General features: G+C 44.6%; 1 protein-coding gene across 1 annotated transcript in view; it reads left to right on the forward strand.

Moving 5' to 3' along the window:
- The window catches only part of GAD2 (glutamate decarboxylase 2), a 46,136-nt gene extending 28,667 nt beyond the window's left edge, over positions 1–17,469 (forward strand). Inside the window, exons 10-16 of the mRNA XM_056856980.1 lie at positions 248–364; positions 862–926; positions 6,843–6,921; positions 9,401–9,550; positions 12,966–13,073; positions 15,049–15,138; positions 17,090–17,469. Coding sequence (XP_056712958.1) covers positions 248–364; positions 862–926; positions 6,843–6,921; positions 9,401–9,550; positions 12,966–13,073; positions 15,049–15,138; positions 17,090–17,263 — 783 coding nt within the window. The 3' untranslated portion in view covers positions 17,264–17,469. The remainder of the gene's footprint in view (positions 1–247; positions 365–861; positions 927–6,842; positions 6,922–9,400; positions 9,551–12,965; positions 13,074–15,048; positions 15,139–17,089) is intronic.
- The last annotated feature ends 1,310 nt before the right edge of the window (positions 17,470–18,779 follow it).

The following is an 18,779-nucleotide window of genomic DNA, read 5'->3' on the forward strand; positions in this document are numbered from 1 at the left end:
AACTGCAGTAGCCGTTACGAGGAAAACAAATGGACAGGAGGGAGGCTGCTGCTTTGGCTCTCTGACACATTTAGCTCAATCCTACACTTAAATTGACAATATAAATCAGGTGTGTAACTTGCATGATGATTAAAGGAGCGTCACGGACTAACTCTATGAAATGTCTGCTGAGGTAGAAGCTTGGTTGCCGATCTTAAAGACTGTTTTTTCCTCTGCAACATTATTTCCTGTTTTTTCCCCCCTGTAGGGATTTGTTCCATTCCTTGTAAGCGCCACAGCAGGGACTACCGTATACGGGGCGTTTGATCCGCTCATAGCTATTGCGGATATCTGCAAGAAGTACAAGGTCTGGATGCATGTCGACGTGAGTACTGGATTGCTGCTCTTGGCTACTGAGCTACTGAGCCAATAGATAGCCAGTATGGCCAAACCCGTGCTCATCAGTGTGGAAATTAGCTGCCTAGCAGAGTGTTTGCAGGATCCTGAGAACTTCAGCTTCCAGAAGTCACAAGCAAGGTATAAAGGTGATGGCAACCCCATGTTCTTTGTCCCCAGCATCTGGTGTTCCGAGGTATACTGCTTCTGTGCACGGAGGTTCTGTTTTAGACCTCGATGTTAATAGCTATTAGTAGACCAAGAATTCCCTTTTAATGCCATTGGAGTTGGTGGCTGTATGAATTTTGTCAAGGTAAGACTGGGTCACTTTCTCTGCCATCCAGCTGCTGGCTTTCACTCTCCATATCCTCGGCTGCTTCCCAAGCCACACAAAGGATGGATCCCCAATCGACTCAAGCATTTGGATATCAGCCTCAGTAATCAATACAGTTGAGCACCATTCACGTTTATGATCTTCTTTTGCAGGGAGCCTGGGGAGGTGGGTTGCTGATGTCGAGGAAACACAAATGGAAATTAAACGGTATTGAAAGGTAAAGTTCCAAGAAGTATTATTACTATTAAACTGTGTGTATACTACAGTGTCTGGCATGGAATGCCTACAAATTAAACTCAACCCAAGTGCTCTCATCAAATGCAGCAGTGTTATTAACTATGGGTTGGATCCAAAGGGCTGATTGGACAAGTGGAAGGCACTTATGTTTGCGCAAGGCAGGGTCTGATTTCGACTGCCTTTTCCTCCAGCTGCAACCCCCCAATACCACCACTCCTGCCATTCCCTTAATCCTCAGGAGCAGACTGGGGAGTGGGGTCAGCTGCAGGAAGGGGGAAACCCTGCCCCATAAACAGAATTCTGATTGCTGTTTGAAGGATCCAGCTCCATTTTTGAAGTTCTGTTCACTACTGAAATAATGGAGTGTATCTTTGCACAGCAGAAACAGTCTGACATAGTCCCTTTTATTTGATCTGTGGCATTATAATTGAAACAAGGATTTTAAAAAAATTATTTTTAAAAATAACAAATAAGAGGTAAATAAAGAGGATGGCAGAACGGGATGCAGTCAAAACTGGGTGAAAAACAGTTTAAAAGTGGGAATCAAAATAGCATGCAGTCCCTGCAGTTACCCTGGGCGTTCAGCCATGTGAATTGTGCAGGTTATAAACATAGAAATATAGAGCTGGAAGGGACCTCAAGGGTAATCTAAATCCAGCCGCCAGCACAACGCAGGAAATTCACAACTACCTTTCTCCTCCATTCCCCCAGTGACCCCTGCTCTATGCCCAGAGAAAGGCCAAAAAAACTCCAGGATCCCTGACCAATCTGGCCTGGAGGAAAATTCCTTCCTGACCCCAAGGTGATGATCTATTGGTATTACCCTGGGCATGTAAGAAAGGGCCACAAGAGCCGAGCCCTGACTCATCCCTTCCTGCCCTCCCTCTCATAATCTGCCAATACTGATCCCACCCCATCCATGTGGACAGACATGTTTTAATGTATACTGATGTCTGGACTGAGGAGGCCAGAACTGCTACAACTGTATGCCTGTTGCTCCCAAATCAGAACTTTCTGGACATGCTCTTGAGCACCCTTTCTAATATTAGCACTGGTTCCCCCTCCCCATTTTTAGTGTTAACAGTGGTCTAACATTTTAATTTTTAAAAAACAACTCATGTTGTTATTAAACTTGGGTTTTTATATAGCATGACATGATCCAGCCAGAGTGAAGCATTTTTATGTCCTAATAATTTCAGCAGGAGCAATTTAAGCATGTGCTTAACTTCCCCGTTGAAGCAAGTTTTAGGTGCAGTCCAACGCTGTACATATATATTCGAAAGGAAGCCCCACTGATTTCAATGAGACCACAGCCCCATGTACGCATGCAAAAACAGCAAAGTCTTAAAGCTGCTTAACTTTGAGTAGGTTGTACCCTACACTGTACATCAGTGTTGCTGATGTGTAGCTATGCCCATTGAAACCAATGGGTTTAGGTGTGCATAACTATGCATCAGAATGCTGCCGTCACCTTCTTTGCAAATGGATACATTTGATTAAAAAAATTTAAATATATATTTTATTTAATTTTATAGGATACAGAAATGAAAAAGGGGAAATGGGGAAAAATAAGAACTGTGTCCAAGTTTTATCAATAAACTATTAATATACATCAAAAATCAGTTTGAAAAGGTAAAGTAAAGCTCCCCTGTGCAAGCACCGGGTCATTCCTGACCCATGGGGTGATGTCACATCCCAACGTTTCCTAGGCAGACTTCGTTTATGGGGTTGTTTGCCAGTGCCTTCCCCAGTCATCTTCCCTTTACCCCCTCCCCCCCAGCAAGCTGGGTACTCATTTTACCGACCTCGGAAGGATGGAAGGCTGGGTCAACCTTGAGCCGGCTACCTGAAACCAACTTCCGTCGGGATCGAACTCAGGTCATGAGCAGAGCTTGGACTTCAGTACTTCAGCTTACCACTCTGCGCCACGGGGTTTGGAGGACACCCTACAATTTCTATAATTTTATTGTAATGCCCCGTATTACTTCTCTTTCCTACAATAAAATATATGGTATTTCATTTTTCTAAATATTTCATCAACATGTGCTAATATTTATTCTAATAATTATATTAATCCTCTATTAGGAACTTGAGCTAAATATATATTCTTCATATCACAATATTAGATTTATGCTCTTTAAAAACAATTACTAATATTCAATTATGTGTATTTATCATATAGTAGTTGCCATCTACATTTAAAATCGTCTAGCGATTGTCTTTTTATCAAATGGGTGAGTTTTGACATTGAAGCAAAATCAAATAATTTGTAAATCCACTCATTCATTGACATTTTATAAATTTTATTGGGTTCTTTTGGGAGGATGCATTACATGATGAGGAGCCCCGTGGTGCAGAGTGGTAAGCTGCAGTACTGCAGTCAAAAGCTCTGCCCACGACCTGAGTTTGATCCCAACGGAAGTTGGTTTCAGGTAGCCAGCTCAAGGTTGACTCAGCCTTCCATCCTTTCGAGGTCGGTAAAATGAGTACCTAGCCTGCTGGGGGTAAAGGGAAGACGACTGGGGAAGGCACTGGCAAACCACCCCGTAAACAAAGTCTGCCTAGGAAACGTCGGGATGTGACGTCACCCCATGGGTCAGGAATGACCTGGTGCTTGCACAGGGGACCTTTGCCTTTTTTTTATTACATGATGGTAAAAACATATCAATAATACTACCTTTTGCTAGCCTTAGCTAACAAGATGCATCGTGAAGCTGCTGGTCGAGAAATCCACTTCTCTGAGGGGAAATTACCAGTCTCTGCATATCCCTCCCAAGAGGTTTCTTTTAATGATGCTATTATTGTAGCAATCATTCTCTTTTGTGGTATAACAGCAGCCCAGGCTGCCTAATGCACTGTGCCCAAGAGCACTGCAATTCAGTGGAAAGTGTCAGGAAGTGATCTTCGCTCCTGTGAGAATTGGTGCCCACACCAGGACCTATTTCCATTCTTAGTGGCAAGGTTTTCTCTCCAACATCAAAACAGCCTCTATATTTTTGAAATGATTTTGAAATAGTATTTTGAAATATTTTTGAAATAGTATTTTGAAATATTTTTGAAATAGTATTTTGAAATATTTTTGAAATAGTATTTTGAAATAATTGTGCACTCGTTGCCATGTTAATTACAGAGAGCCAGCATGGTGTAGTGGTTAAGAGCGGTGGTTTGGAGCAGTGGAGTCTGATCTGGAGAACCGGGTTTGATTCCCCGCACCTCCACATGAGCGGCGGAGGCTAATCTGATAGACTGGACTTGTTCCCCCGCTCCTCCACACGAAGCCAGCTGGGTGACCTTGGGCAAGTCACTCTCTCTCAGCCTCACTCACCTCACAGGGTGTGTGTGGTGGGGAGGGGAAGGGAAGGGAAGGTGATTGTAAGCCGGTTTGATTCTCCCTTAAGTGGTAGAGAAAGTTGGCACATAAAAAACAATTCTTCTTCTTCTTCTTCTACTCCAGAAAAAGAGAAAGTAGTAAAGACAAACACACACACACACACAAATAGTGTGATTTAGTATGTGTGTATTTTTTTAAAGACTTATGCTCCACCCCTCACTTGGGTCACAGGGCTCAGGGCAGCTCATAAGAACATAAGAAAGGCCCTACTGGATCAGACTAAGGCCCATCAAGTCCAGCAGTCTGTTCACACAGTGGCCAACCAGGTGCCTCTAGGAAGCCCCCAAACAAGACGACTGCAGCAGCACCATCCTGCCTGTGTTCCACAGCACCCAAGATAATAGGCATAGTCCTCTGATCCTGGAGAGAATCACATCATTAAATATTAAATATTTACAACATTAAATCTATCAACAGAGATAAAACATAAAGTATCTTAAAATACAATCTGTAAGATAGTATCCTAACTCACCCATCAGAAGACTGATGTCAAAAATAGGCGGCACTGGCCTCGACCTGTCTAAGTGTTTTGCACTAGTATCTGGGGGTCCCCGGTTCAAATCCCCACGCATATCATGGAAGCTCACTGGGTGACCCTGGGCCGGTCACACTCTTTCCACCTAACCTATCTCACAGGGCTGTTGTGAGGATAAAATTATTCTTTGAGTCTCCAGTCGGATAGAAAGGTAGGGGTATAAATGAATTAAATAAATTTTAAAATGGTATTTGTAAAAGGAAGTTTAGATTAACTAGGACCACTGTTCTAGTTCACTTCTAACTTAATATCCTGTACTTGGGTACCCATAGCAGGGTGCCTTTATCCTAAAATACACCTTCTTCATTCACATCCAAATGAGCTGCTTTATTAGTAAAATACATAGCAGTCTTTTCTCAGCTGCTTCTGAGCATTCTACAAAGAAACACAGTAATTTACAGTCAAGTTCCAGGAACATTTTTCTGGGTGTCAGCCCTACTGAATAGATCTGAGTAGACTTCCTTAGGGTAGCTCTCTTAGCGAGCAAGCCTAAACAGGTCTACTCAGAAGTAAGTCCCATTGTATTCAAAGTACTCTTAGGCCATTTATTCATGGAAGGTTTTGCATTGGTTTTGTCACTCTATAGATGTCACACTGCATGGCGGCTTATTGTTGAGTTTTGAGAATATGGATGGGGAAAAGGTGCATCTAAAGAGTGGCAAATCCAATGCAAAACTTTCCATGAATAAATGGCCTTAGGAACAATTTGTTAGGACTGCCTCCTTAAACATATCATCATTACTCAAAGTAAGTTAAGCTTTCCAGAGTACCAAATGCCCAGTGAAAAAACATCCCCTCCCCAGGTTTTGCCTTGGATTTGCCACTCTATAGATGCACATTTCCCCCATCCGAATTCTCAAAACTCTGCATGGGGGCTTATTGTTGAGTTTTGAGAATATGAATGGGGAAAAGGTGCATCTAAAGCACTGGTTCCCAACCAGGGGTCCGTGGACCCCCAGGGGTCCGCGAGAACTAAATTAAGGTCCGCAAAACAAAGTTCTAAACCCATAATAAATTAATAGTTTCAATTAAAAGTTCTCTATTATAAATATATATATATTCAAATATTATTCTAAGTTTAATGTTTAACTGACAGTTATGATTAAAGTTTATTTTCAAATTCTCCGAATTTTTATTTTGAACCTTGGGGTCCCTGCTCCGAACAAAAAAGTCCTAGTGGTCCCTGGCCAAAAAAAGGTTGGGAACCACTGATCTAAAGAGTGGCAACTCCAAGGCAAAACCTTCCATGAATAAATGGCCATAGTGTCAGAGCTGAAACTGGTTTCAGATGTCAGTTCATTCAGTAGATGGATCAGGATGGGTACCTGTGTTTGTCTGTAGCAGTAGAAAAGAGCAAGAGTGTAGTAGCACCTTAAAGACTAACAACATTTCTGTCTGAAGAAGTGAGCTGTGGCTCACGAAAGTTCATACCCTGCCAGAAATTTTGTTAGTCTTTAAGGTGCTACTAGACTCTTGCTTTTTTCTACTATTCAGTAGATGGACTCTGTCTATCTGCATTCTCTCTGCCTCAGTTTCATACCTGTAAAATGGGACTAATCATAGCCTCACACAGTTTATGTAGTGAATTAATGAGACAATATATGTTGAATATTAAAAGCACTGTATAAACAATATGAATATTTGAGAAGGAGGCAACCGGGGAGAACTTCGTCTTTCTAGTACAGTTATATTGTTAAGCTTCCAATACAAAATGTCTGTGTTAGAACATTCAGTCGTTTCCAAGGCACGTTACCCATATGAATACACTTCTCTTGGGTGTTCATAAAAGACCCGACTGTAGTATCAAACAACTATTCTTTTCTTTTTTTCAATTGCTCTTTTTTATTTTCAGCTGTGTTTCTTTGACCTTACAATTTTTTGAGCTGGCCTATTTGCATGAATTGCCGAGTCTCACTCTGATTGCAATCCAGCCTCCCAATGTCTCTTTTTAACAAGGTTTATTGTTCTAGGGCCAACTCCGTGACATGGAACCCACACAAGATGATGGGAGTTCCCCTGCAGTGCTCGGCTCTGCTCGTTAGAGAAGAGGTACGTCTCGCCCAATTTGCATCTTGGGCCCCTTCGAGCACTTCACCTTTTCGTATTTCCAGGATTGTGACACTGACTAATCCACCTGAAAGTGATGGAGATTGTTTCTGAAACCCATGAAATATATCGTTAATCCTTGGTTTGATCCTGAATCCCAGAATTGGGGGGGGAGGAGGAGGAGGAAGAAGAGTTGGTTTTTATATGTCGCATTGCCGACTTTCTCTACCATTTTAAGGAGAATCACACTGGCTTACAATTGCCTTCTCTTCCTCTCCCCGCAACAGACACCTTGTGAGGTAGGTGGGTCTGAGAGAGCTCTAAGAGAACTGTGACTAGCCCAAAGTCACCCAGCAGGCTTCATGTGGAGGAGTGGGGAAACCAACCCGGTTCACCAGATTAGAGTCTGCCATTCATGCGGAGGAGTGAGGAATCAAATCCAGTGCTCCAGATTAGAGTCCACCACTCTTAGCCACTACACCACACTGGTTACAATGGCTATCGGATAGGAAATGAGGCTGCATTTAGATCTCCTGTGTTTCAATGAGGCAATGGGTTTCCAGCCATGCTCTGGGAAATCCTTACGTTTGTCTGGTGACTCTCCTGCCAAGAAAGTGGTGATTGAAAGATGAGAGCGGACACATCCTCTGTACCCTCTTGGGATCTCTGGGGGGATCTCCTGCACGAGTGGACTGGGAAATGCAAAATGGGCCTGGGGCAAGAGAAGCTGACTGGGCCCTGTTGTGGGAAGGAGAAGCAGGAGGAGGAGGAGGAAGAAGAAGAAGCCAACATTGCAGGGCTATTCAGCTCAGTGGGGCCAACAATGGGCCTGAGCTTACCCACTGCATCATCCCCCAAATTTAAGGCTGCCAGCTCCGGGTTGGGAAATACCTGGAGATTTTCAGGGTGGAGCCTGAGAAGGGTGGGGTTTGGGGAGGGGAGGGACTTCAATGGGGTATAATGGCAGTGAGTCCACCTTCCAAAGCAGCCGTTTTCTCCAAGTGATCTGATCTCTATCGGCTGGAGATCAGCTGTAATCCCGGGAGATCTCCAGCTACTACCTGGAGGTTGGCAACCCTACCCACACTGGAAGCAGTGTGCGAGGAGACAGTTGGTGGACTGACATAAACTGCCATGACTGGGTAACAAGCCTCCAGGTGGAGGCTGCTAGAGCTCTTCTGAGATTTATCACTGACCTCCAGCCGATAGAGATCACTTCACCTGGAGAAAATGGCTGCTTTGGAAGGTGGACTCTATAGCATTATGCCCCATTGAAGTCCATCCCCTCTCAAACCCTGTCCTTCTCAGGCTCCACCCCCAAAATCTCCAGCTATTTCCCAACCCGTTGCTGGGAACCCTAGCCATAGGTGATGAAGGGTCTGGGTCAAGTGGCCTCTGAGGCTTGGGCACAGTTGCTTTCTAGCTCTTGAAGTGGCGTACCTGTTCTGGGGTACATATCTAGCCTAGGGCTGCAGGGGCCACTTCCGTGGACCTTTTTGCAGGGGACTAGGCAGAGGTTGGCAGGGCAAGGGGTCTCAGTGGGGCCCAGCCTGCTGGTGGTGCTGACCTTGAAGCTGCCCAAATGCCTGGTGGGCTTCTTTTCCTGGAAGGAAGCTCTGTTGCAAGAATCCACAGATGAAGGGCATTGGGACCCTTACTCGTTCCTGTGCCTTAGCCTCAGGTGATCTTCAGGTGGTTCCACTTGAAAAGTTGGATTTAGGGATAAACTAAGGAAGCTACAGTTTAGGGCCTCACATTTTAGCCCTGTCCACAAGTTCAGTGAACTCATGTATGAGCTGTGTACGATGTATGTTTGATTGTTCCTTATACGTGCGTTAAGCCATTTTCATGTTACATTCAGCACATGTCCAGCTGAATGTGTGATTTAAACCCCCCGTTAATCCAGAGACTGGTCCTCTTTGTCAACTGAACACATGTTGGCTCTTTCTGACAAACAGATGCATGCACATACAAGCAGTATGTACATGCATTCCCTTCCCCTCCCCACAACAGACACCCTGTGAGGTGGGTGGGGCTGAGAGAGTGTGACTAGCCCAAGGTCACCCAGTTGGCTTCATGTGGAGGAGTGGGGAAACAAATCCAGTTCACCAGATTAGCCTCCGCCACTCATGTGGAGGAGTAGGGAATCAAAGCCAGTTCTCCAGATCAGAGTCCACAGTTCCAAACCACCGCTCTTAACCACTACACCACACTGGCTCTCTCTATGGTAAAGACCATTGAGACTGGGGAAATTCCTAGAGTGTTGCACAATGTGTGCATCACTTCTGGGTTGCAAGCAGGAAGTAACATCACATGATGCCACTTCCTCCCATCCCTCCCCCCAATTTTGGGAAGGTGAGGGAGTGCCTGTGTGTGTGTGGGGGGGGGGGGTTTCCCCTGCAGGTGCCAGGCACATAGCCACCCTATGCTCAAGCCCTGTTCCTTGTGTTCCTCCTGACTGTGTCTTCTTGTTTCTTTCAAGGGGATCATGCAGAGCTGCAATCAAATGCATGCTACCTACCTCTTTCAACAAGACAAGCACTACGATCTGTCCTATGACACCGGAGACAAAGCCTTGCAATGCGGGCGCCATGTTGATGTCTTTAAACTCTGGCTAATGTGGAGGGCAAAGGTAAGCATTCCCATTATGCTTTTTGGTCTCAAGCTTGTGAGAATGAGGCACATGATTGTTTTTGTAACAATTAAACTACCTTAGGCAGGTTTCTAAAGAGGCAGTATATACAACCTGTAAACAGATTATTTCCAGATATACAGATGACTGTCTTGTGAGAACACTGCAGTATAAGCCTCTTCTGTGTTATTTCTTTATGAAAACAGTCTAGAACAGTAGGGCTGTTAATTCGGTTCGGGCCGAACAGAAAAACAGCCGAATTTCCCCTGATTCGGCTGTTTTTCGGTTCGGACGAACCGAACTCAAAAAAGGCGGGAAACGGGGGAGCCAAATTTGCCGACTTCAGGGGTTCGGCGAATAAATTCGGCAGATTCGGGGGGGCCCGCGCCTTCACGGGGCTTCCATGAAGGCGCGGGGAGGGGGGCCTTTAAACAGGTCTGCGCCTCCCAGCTGGGAGGCGCAGATCGGTTTAAAGGGCCCCTCGCGCAGAGAGCACAGAGGGGCTTGACAACCCCCTGCCAGCCTTGCCGGGAGTCCCAGCAGGGCTGGGGGGGCTGGAAACCCTCTGCGCTGCCTGCGCAGACAGCGCAGAGGGGCTTGTTGGGGGGCCCTTTAAACAGATCTGTGCCTCCCAGCTGAGGCGCAGATCTGTTTAAAGGGCCCCCCACGCGCCTTCAGGGAATCCCCCTGAAGGCGTGCGGGGGGCCGAATTTCCCCCCAAACTCCGGATCCCCCTCGAATTTTGGGGATCCGAAGCAGGGGAGTTCGGACTTCGGCACTGCCTGAATAAAAACGGGCCGAATTTTGCCGAAGCCGAACTATACCGATTTTTTTTTCAACAGCCCTATAGAACAGGCTTATCGGGACGGTGAACCAGCCGAGGTAGCCACCCCACCCCCCCACTCTCAATCTGGACTGGGGAGGCATAGCCCAGCCTGACCAAGTGGCATTTATCTGGTCCTTGTAACAATTGAGTCCAACACCCCTGGTCTAGAAATTCCCAGAGTACTTCAAATACGAAGTCTTTCCAGCTTGTTTGGCTTAGTTCCTCCAGTATCCTTTAGATAAAACAGCAACTGGCTGCTGTCTGAAAAGTAGTATCTCTCTTGAACCCATAAAGCTGCCTTATACCCTTGGTCCATCAAGATCAGTCCTCCTCAGACTGGCAGCAGCTCTCTAGAGTCTTAGGTAGAGGTCTTTCACATCACTTCCTGCCCAATCCTTTTTTTTTTACTGGACATGCTGGGGATTGAACCTGGGACATTTTGCATGCCAAGCAGATGCTCTCCCACTGAACCTGCTGCTCTTGTTGAATCCCAGTGCAGAAAAACCACTGTAAAGCTGCCATAAAGTAGCTTATTGCTGGAAAACGCAGAAAGATGCAACAAAGACAACCAATCTTGGTCTCATTGCAGTGATGGGTTATGGATGATGGGAAGTCACATAGTGAGGTTGCTAGGCAACAGAACCGGCTCGTAGGAAGCCAGTCATCTCTAGCACAAGCTTTCAGCGTATTATGCGCAAGCTTTTTATGAAATTGATGAAATCACAGCCTTGAGAGTGAACAAAATGATAGTAATTGTTAATTTCAGCCATTGCTCATTTCAAGCCTTGGTCCAGTGACATTAAGAAAGCAATTGCCGCATCTCCCCTCTAGCCCATTTAGCAGAGATTAGGTTTTTAACATTGCAAGGCTAAAAGCTTTTGCAAGGGGAGAGGGTTTTGTTGTAGGAATTCTTAAAAACTAGACTTGGCAAAACTGTGACTAGAACACCTGCTTTCGTTTTATGCTGCAATTAGAGCCGGGCATATTATTGATGTGGGGGAACTAATTAAAAGTCTGTTCCTTTCTGGGGTATATTTGTAAAAAGTCTCAAAGGACCAGCTGATTTGCACTTTTGGAAATGTTGCCAAATAAATACTTTCTGCTGAACGATTCCACATTTCTACACCGAGATGGCCTTGAAGACGAATAAATTCTGTCGAAGGCTTTCACGGTCAGAGTTCATTGGTTCTTGTAGGTTATCCGGGCTGTGTAACCGTGATCTTGGTATTTTCTTTCCTGACGTTTTGCCAGCAGCTGTGGCCGGCATCTTCGGAGGAGTAACACTGAAGGACAGTGTCTCTCAGTGTCAAGTGTGTAGGAAGAGTAATATATAGTCAGAAAGGGGTTGGGTTGAGCTGAATCATTGTCCTGCAAAAAGTATCAAAGGTAATGTGCTAATCATTGTCCTGTAAGTATCAAGATAATGTGCTAATGAGGGTGTGGTATGTTAAAATGTATCTTGATACTTACAGGACAATGATTAGCACATTACCTTTGATATCAATACTAGCATGACAATGATAACATGATAACACAAACATTACACAAAGCGTGGATTTTGTTAGAAATCCACGCTTTGTGTAATGTTTGTGTTATCACGTTATCATTGTCATGCTAGTATTGATAATGTTGGACCAGGTTGCTATGCCCTAGGTGAAGTGTAGCATATGTAGTGCTTGATTTTTTAAAAAAAACTGTCTTGTTAGTCAATGAATACAAAAAAAGGTGGGTTTTCAAGGCAGGAGACATTCAGGGGTGGTTTGCCATTGCCTGCCTCCGCATCACGATCTTGGTATTCCTTGGAGGTCTCCCATCCAAATACTTGCCAGGGTCGAGGCTGAGTGTGTACTAGCCCAAGGTCACCCAAGAAGTTTCCATAGCAGAGTGGGGATTTAAACCTGGGATACCTAGATCCTAGTCTAACACCTTAACCACTGCACCACGCTGGCTCTCATAAAGAAGAAATGCCAACTTTAAATTATTGGCCCCGTTCAGACAACACCACATTGTACATTTCAGAGGGTCACCATGTTGGTTTGCAGCAGAAGTGCTAGATTCGAGTCCAGTAGCACCTTAGAGACCAACCTCTTGTTGGTTACACTGTGGGGCCGATCAGGATCGGGTCCTCACCGCATTTTAAATTGTCTTTAAAATGGTGGTGGTGTCCTTGTGGGGGCCGCAAGGACACGATCACGTTTACTTTGGCCCCGAGATTCCATTTCCAACAGTGACTCTGGGAGTAAAGTTGCTAGCCTACATCATCTGTGTGTCACGAGGACTTGGTATTCAGACATATATTGCCTCTGTATTGCCATTTCGTTGCTGCTACTAATAGGTTCATAAAGGATAGGCTGTTAAATCCTCTTCTAAAGCCACCTGGATTCTAAATTGACATTCATACAGATTGTCTTATCTTTTTTACTTTGCCCTCTCTAGTTGCCTACAGGGAGTAAAGTATGTTGGTTAAAATGTAAAATAGTGATGGGGAGTGGGGTGAAGAATCACTTGCCTAGTTTTGCTTTGCAAGTGCCACTCAGATTTTTTGCTCTAGTTCACTTCTGCCTCTCTTATTCTTTCTTTGTTCTGAAGGGCACTACGGGATTTGAAGCCCAAATCGACAAGTGTTTGGAGCTTGGGGAATACCTTTATAACAAAATTAAGAACAGAGAGGGTTTTGAAATGGTGTTCGATGGAAAGGTATGTATGTGAGTGAAGGTTGGAAAAGCTGGTGGATTTTTAAAGAGCATCCATCATACCTAATACAGAAAAAATGAGTAGTCCCACTCAGACATTAATAACAAAAAACTCATCTGCTCTCTTATTCTGTACTATGTAAGAAGAGAGCCCAAGAAGAATGTTGATTTGTTCTAATGATCTATTTAGCCATTTTTATCCCACTCTTCTTTCAAAGAGCATAGGGTGATGGTATATATATCATTTTCCCTCCCCATGTTGTCATCACAACAACCCTGTGAGGAAGGTTAAGTTGAGAGTAATAGGCCTAAAGTCAGTGAGCTTCAAGACTGAGTGGCATGTTAAGCCTTGGTCCCCCACTCCTAATCTGGCACTCTGACCACTGCACTACAGAACTTCTGTGATCCAGCAAAGGATCAGCAAATGCCTCACCCTTTTCTTTTATCGGAGACATTGTGGGGTTGGTCTATCCCAGCCCTGGACTCCTGTTCGACGTGCCTCACAGCAGGCTGCTCCCCAACAACAGAAGCCTCCCTGTGTTTCTGGAGTGTCTTTAGAATGCACTAGAAAGTAGAAGATCCTGGGCCTGTTCCAGAAACGCATTTGACCCCACTGGAAGCTATGGTTCTGACCCAGACTCTGGTGAGGATCAAACTCCAGTCAGTGAGTACACCAACAGTGCAATCCTAAGCAAAGTTACACCCTTCTGAGCCTAGGGTTGCCAACTGCCAGGTAGTAGCAGGAAATCTCCTGCTAATTCAACTGATCTCCAGCCAATAGAGATCAGATCACCTGGAGAAAAATTGCCGCTTTGGCAATTGAACTCTATGGCATTGAAGTCCCTCCCCTCCCCAAACTCCGCCCTCTTAAGGCTCCACCCCCAAAATCTCCGGCCGGTTGAGAAGAGGGACCTGGCAACCCTGAGCCCATTAACCACCATTAATTTAGAGGAATGTAACTGCTTAGGATTCTACTCTCAGTTTTGAAAGGGCTGACATTCAACCCATTTGAGGGATGCTGGCCTGCTGTCAAAGTTCAGTATGCAGCATTCCTCAGGGCAGCAACTTGTCTGTTTACCTTTAACCCCTTTGTAAAGTGCTATATATCGCCAAAGATACTGTTAATAATATGATTTGTTATTATTAATCAGTATTAGTAGTATATAACGCCCATCTTTCCTTCCACAAGAACATGAGAAAGGCCATGCTGGATCAGACCAAGGTCCATCAAGTCCAGCAGTCTGTTCACACAGCGGCCAACCAGGTGCCTCTAGGAAGCCCACAAACAAGACAACTGCAGCAGCATTATCTTGCTTGTGTTCCACAGCACCTAATATAATAGGCATGCTCCTCTGATACTCTAGAGCAGGGGTGTCAAAACATAAGGCCCACGGGCTGGATCCTGCCCATTGAGAACTCTTATCTGACCCACAAGCCAGCCAAGGCAGCCACTCCCCCTCTCGATCTGGGCTGGCGAGGCATGGCCCAGCCTGATTAAGAGGCATCGATGTCATATCTGGCCCTCGTAACAATTGAGTTTGACACCCCTGCTGTAGAGAATAGGTATGCATCATGACTAGTATTCATTTTGACTAGTAGCCATTTATAGCCCTCTCCTCCATGAACATGTCCCCTCCTCTCTTAAAGCCTTCCAAGTTGGCAGCCATCACCACATCCTGGGGCAGGGAGTTCCACAATTTAACTACGTTTCCAATTACTTGTAGTTAAGGCATTTGTGTGTGTCTCTCTCTCTTAAGGAATTGCATACCAGTATTGATGTGTGTTACGATAAAACGCAAGAAACAGTTCCACAGGCAAGGAGCATAGTAATGGCAGTGATTCTCACAGGGCTTCGCTTCAGTCAACCAAGAAAACACAGTCATTGATCACTGTCATAGGAAGGGATACACGTGGGACGGGGAAAGCATGAAATTTATTACCACTGAGCCGTTCTAAGGCATTGGTCTTTTCCCCTTTAGCCTCAGCACTCGAATGTTTGCTTCTGGTACGTGCCTCCCAGTTTAAGGGATATGGAGGATAATGAAGAAAGGCTGAACCGTCTTTCAAAGGTAAAAAAAAAAAAAAAAAGAACGAAAGAAAGAAATGCCACTTTTTATTGGGAATCCATAATGAAAATAGACTGCACTTTTGGAGGGTATGCAACATGAGAACTGCCCTGCTGGTTCAGACCACTGCTCCATCTAGTCCAGTAGTGTACTGTTTCACACAGTGGCCCAACCAGTTGCCCTGGAGGAACAAACAAACAGGCCACAGAGGTCAGTGCCCTCCCTTGCTATTGCCTCTTAGCACTGGTATTCGGACATTTACTACCTCTGAATGTGGAGGTTCCTTTTAGTCACCATGGCTTGTAGCCACTGATCGACCTCTCCTCCATGAAACTGTCTTATCCCCTTATAAAGCAATCTATGCTTGTGGGCCATCCCTACATCCACTCTCAGTGAGTTCCACATTTTAATTACTTATGGAGTAAAGAAGGACTTCCCTTTGTCCATCTGAAATCTATTTTCCCATTAACTTCATTGGATTCCCCTGAGTTCTAGTATTGTGGAAGAGAGAGAGAAAGTTCTCTCTCCACATTCTCCAATCCATATGTAATTTTATGGACCTCTGACATGTTCCCTTAGTTGCCTTTTGTCTAAATTGAAACATCTCATACTCTTTAGGTTTTCCTCACAGGAAAGGTGCTTCAGCCCCTTAATCATCTCGGGGGGTTACCGCACTTGTATTCCCAGCGATGTATTAAGAGTTTGAAAATGTTATAAAAAACACTTTTTGCACTTTCTATGTATTCTTACCAATGTATTAAGATATTGTCGAAGGCTTTCACGGTCAGAGTTCATTGGTTCTTGTGGGTTATCCGGGCTGTGTAACTGTGGTCTTGGTATTTTCTTTCCTGATGTTTCGCCAGCAGCTGTGGCAGGCATCTTCAGAGGAGTAACACTGAAGGACAGCGTCTCTAGAGAGACACTGAGAGACACTGTCCTTCAGTGTTACTCCTCTGAAGATGCCTGCCACAGCTGCTGGCGAAACGTCAGGAAAGAAAATACCAAGACCACGGTTACACAGCCCGGATAACCCACAAGAACCAATGTATTAAGAGTTTGAAAACGTTATAAAAAATACTGTTCGCACTTTATTTGGCCCCTTTAGCTGTGAAGACGTCTTCCAACCATTTATAAGCCGTGGTATCCAAAAACCCTTTTAAAGCGATGTTTTTTACAACATTTTCAAACTCTTCATACATTGCTGGGAATACAAAGTGCGGTAACCCCCTTGGTTGCCTAGATCTAGAAATAAAGTAGATTAATAGATACATACATACATATGCATGTATATGTGCGTGTGTGTGTGCGCGTGTGTGCGTGCGAGTATGTATAAGAATAAGAATATATAAGAATAATAATATTGAAATAAAATAGGAATAATTTAGTATGGCCAGTCTTGAGACCTTTGATCAACTGAGCTGACCATTAAGAAGAGTGCCCTCTTCTGCACTTTTTCCAGATGTCTTATATTTTTTAGCTATATCGACCAGAACACTATGCAGTATTCCAAATGAGGCCACATCATAGATCAATACAGGGGTGTTACAATACTGGCCACTTTATTTTCAATGGCTTTCCCCAGTATGGAGTTTGCCTTTTTGCACTGATGCCCCACAGAGTCAACGTTTTTGTGGAACTGTCCACTACGTTGTCCTCCCAATCCCTTGTAACTGGTGTTGCCCCCTGACTAGTTTTTTACCCATCTGCATTTCTTACAAGGTCAGGCTGGCTGTTGGTCAATAACGAAAAACCTTGTTTGCCCGTCCCCTGCAAAAATCAGCTAATGTTCTGAAGTTGGGAGGGAGGAGGGCTGGAAAATATAGGATGTTGTGACATCAGATGAGTTGTTCTAGATGTTACAGAGAGGGATCCACGTGTTTAGTCTGGGCCTGAGAGGAAGTTCAGAGAAGTGACTGTACAATATCGATTTGCTTTTCACGCTGTGTCTGTGAAGGTGGCCCCGGTAATTAAAGCCCGAATGATGGAGTATGGCACCACCATGGTCAGCTATCAGCCCCTGGGAGACAAGGTGAACTTCTTTCGTATGGTTATCTCCAATCCAGCAGCAGCTCACCAAGACATCGATTTCCTGATTGAGGAAATAGAGCGCCTGGGGCAAGATTTATAATAATTTGGTCTGCCAAGCATTGCTGAAACCTCTCTAAGTAGACAATTAAGTTGTCACAAACTGTGGTGAATGTATTTGTAGTTTGTTCCAAAGTGAATCTATTTCTATATTGTGGTGTCAAAGTAGAGTACAATTTAAAACTGAGAACATTGCTCCCTTCAAGAGTCTTTTTCCTCCCTTCCCTTTGAGTTTGTAAATACCTTTTTTTCCCCTGCCAGTTAGGTAATCCAGGAAAAGGCTGCATTCAAACAGATTGGGAATAATGCAAGTGCTCACAATTCCACCCTCCAAACGTTAGTATGGTTAGCAGAACTGATAAGCTTGTGTTAAACACAGCCAAACAGAACAGTGTCAAATTGCCCCGAATGGTCACAAAATAAAAAGAGGGCAAAAGCAGAAAGCAATATCTGCTTTAAGATGTTTTGTCTTTTTTTCTTAGTATATTAGAACCGAATTTCTAATTTACATATGACAACACTTCAGATGTATTTAAATACGTATAATTTTGCAAAAGAAATATATATTATATATACATATATATGAAAAAGATCCTATTTTGTAAAATATAGATTTTTATTTTATATGGGTTATAGAGACTGAAGGGGCAACCCCCCGCCCCAGAAATAAGATCCTTTCTTTTCCTTCTTAGGAGGGGCATCAAACTTTTAAAAGTGCTTATTTTGAGACATAGCCCTGCATAAATTGTTTAAGATAAAGGTTTCCTTTCTACATGTCCCCTTATCTTGTGCATCTCCAGGGTTTACTACTGCAAAACCTCGAGACAGTACTGAAGCTCTTAATGAGAAGACTGACAACAGTGAAATTACAAAATGGTGCGGTTCCGAAAGCTGTTTCCCACGTGGCCTGCCTAAGCAGGCGCACAATCAGTCTAGAGACCTACACAAGACTAAACTTGAGGTTATGTTGGGAGTCTCCTCCAATGAGATGCCATTTGCATCTTTATGGGCTGTGGATGGGATCCCTGAAAGCTCAACAGTTTCTGGGCAGCTCAGTCCACAAGATTTACCACCAAGGCAGCAGTTTTTGCTCGGGCTGCTGTCGTACAGGGATGGAGATGAAAAGCAGAGATGCCCTAGGTTCACAGTACTAAAACTCACCAGAGGATCTGCATTAACAGCCAAACCCCCTCCCCCCAGATTAGGAAGAGTTCTCAATGCAGTCCAAAGGCCTTTTCAATCATTAACAGGGCTGCCAGGTCCCCTCGCTCCTCCAGCGGGAGGCTTTTGGGGCAGAGCCGAGGTGGATCGCGTGCGTGCGCCGATGCACGTGCACGTCACTTCCGGTTTACAACCGGAAGCGCCACTTTGCGAGGGGCCTTACGGTACTAATACTTTGCAAACCAGCAGAGTGTACCACGTGTGGTCGTTTCAGTATCTGTGTTTGCTATTTTGTGTGAACGGGTACAGTTGCCAATTCCAGGTTGGAAAATTCCTGGAGATTTAGGGCTGGAGCCAGGAAGGGTGGGTTTTGGGGAGGGGAGGAACTTCAGTGGGAT

The sequence above is a fragment of the Euleptes europaea genome, chromosome 11, assembly GCF_029931775.1.
Source record: "Euleptes europaea isolate rEulEur1 chromosome 11, rEulEur1.hap1, whole genome shotgun sequence".
In the NCBI taxonomy this organism is placed as follows: Eukaryota; Metazoa; Chordata; class Lepidosauria; order Squamata; family Sphaerodactylidae; genus Euleptes; species Euleptes europaea.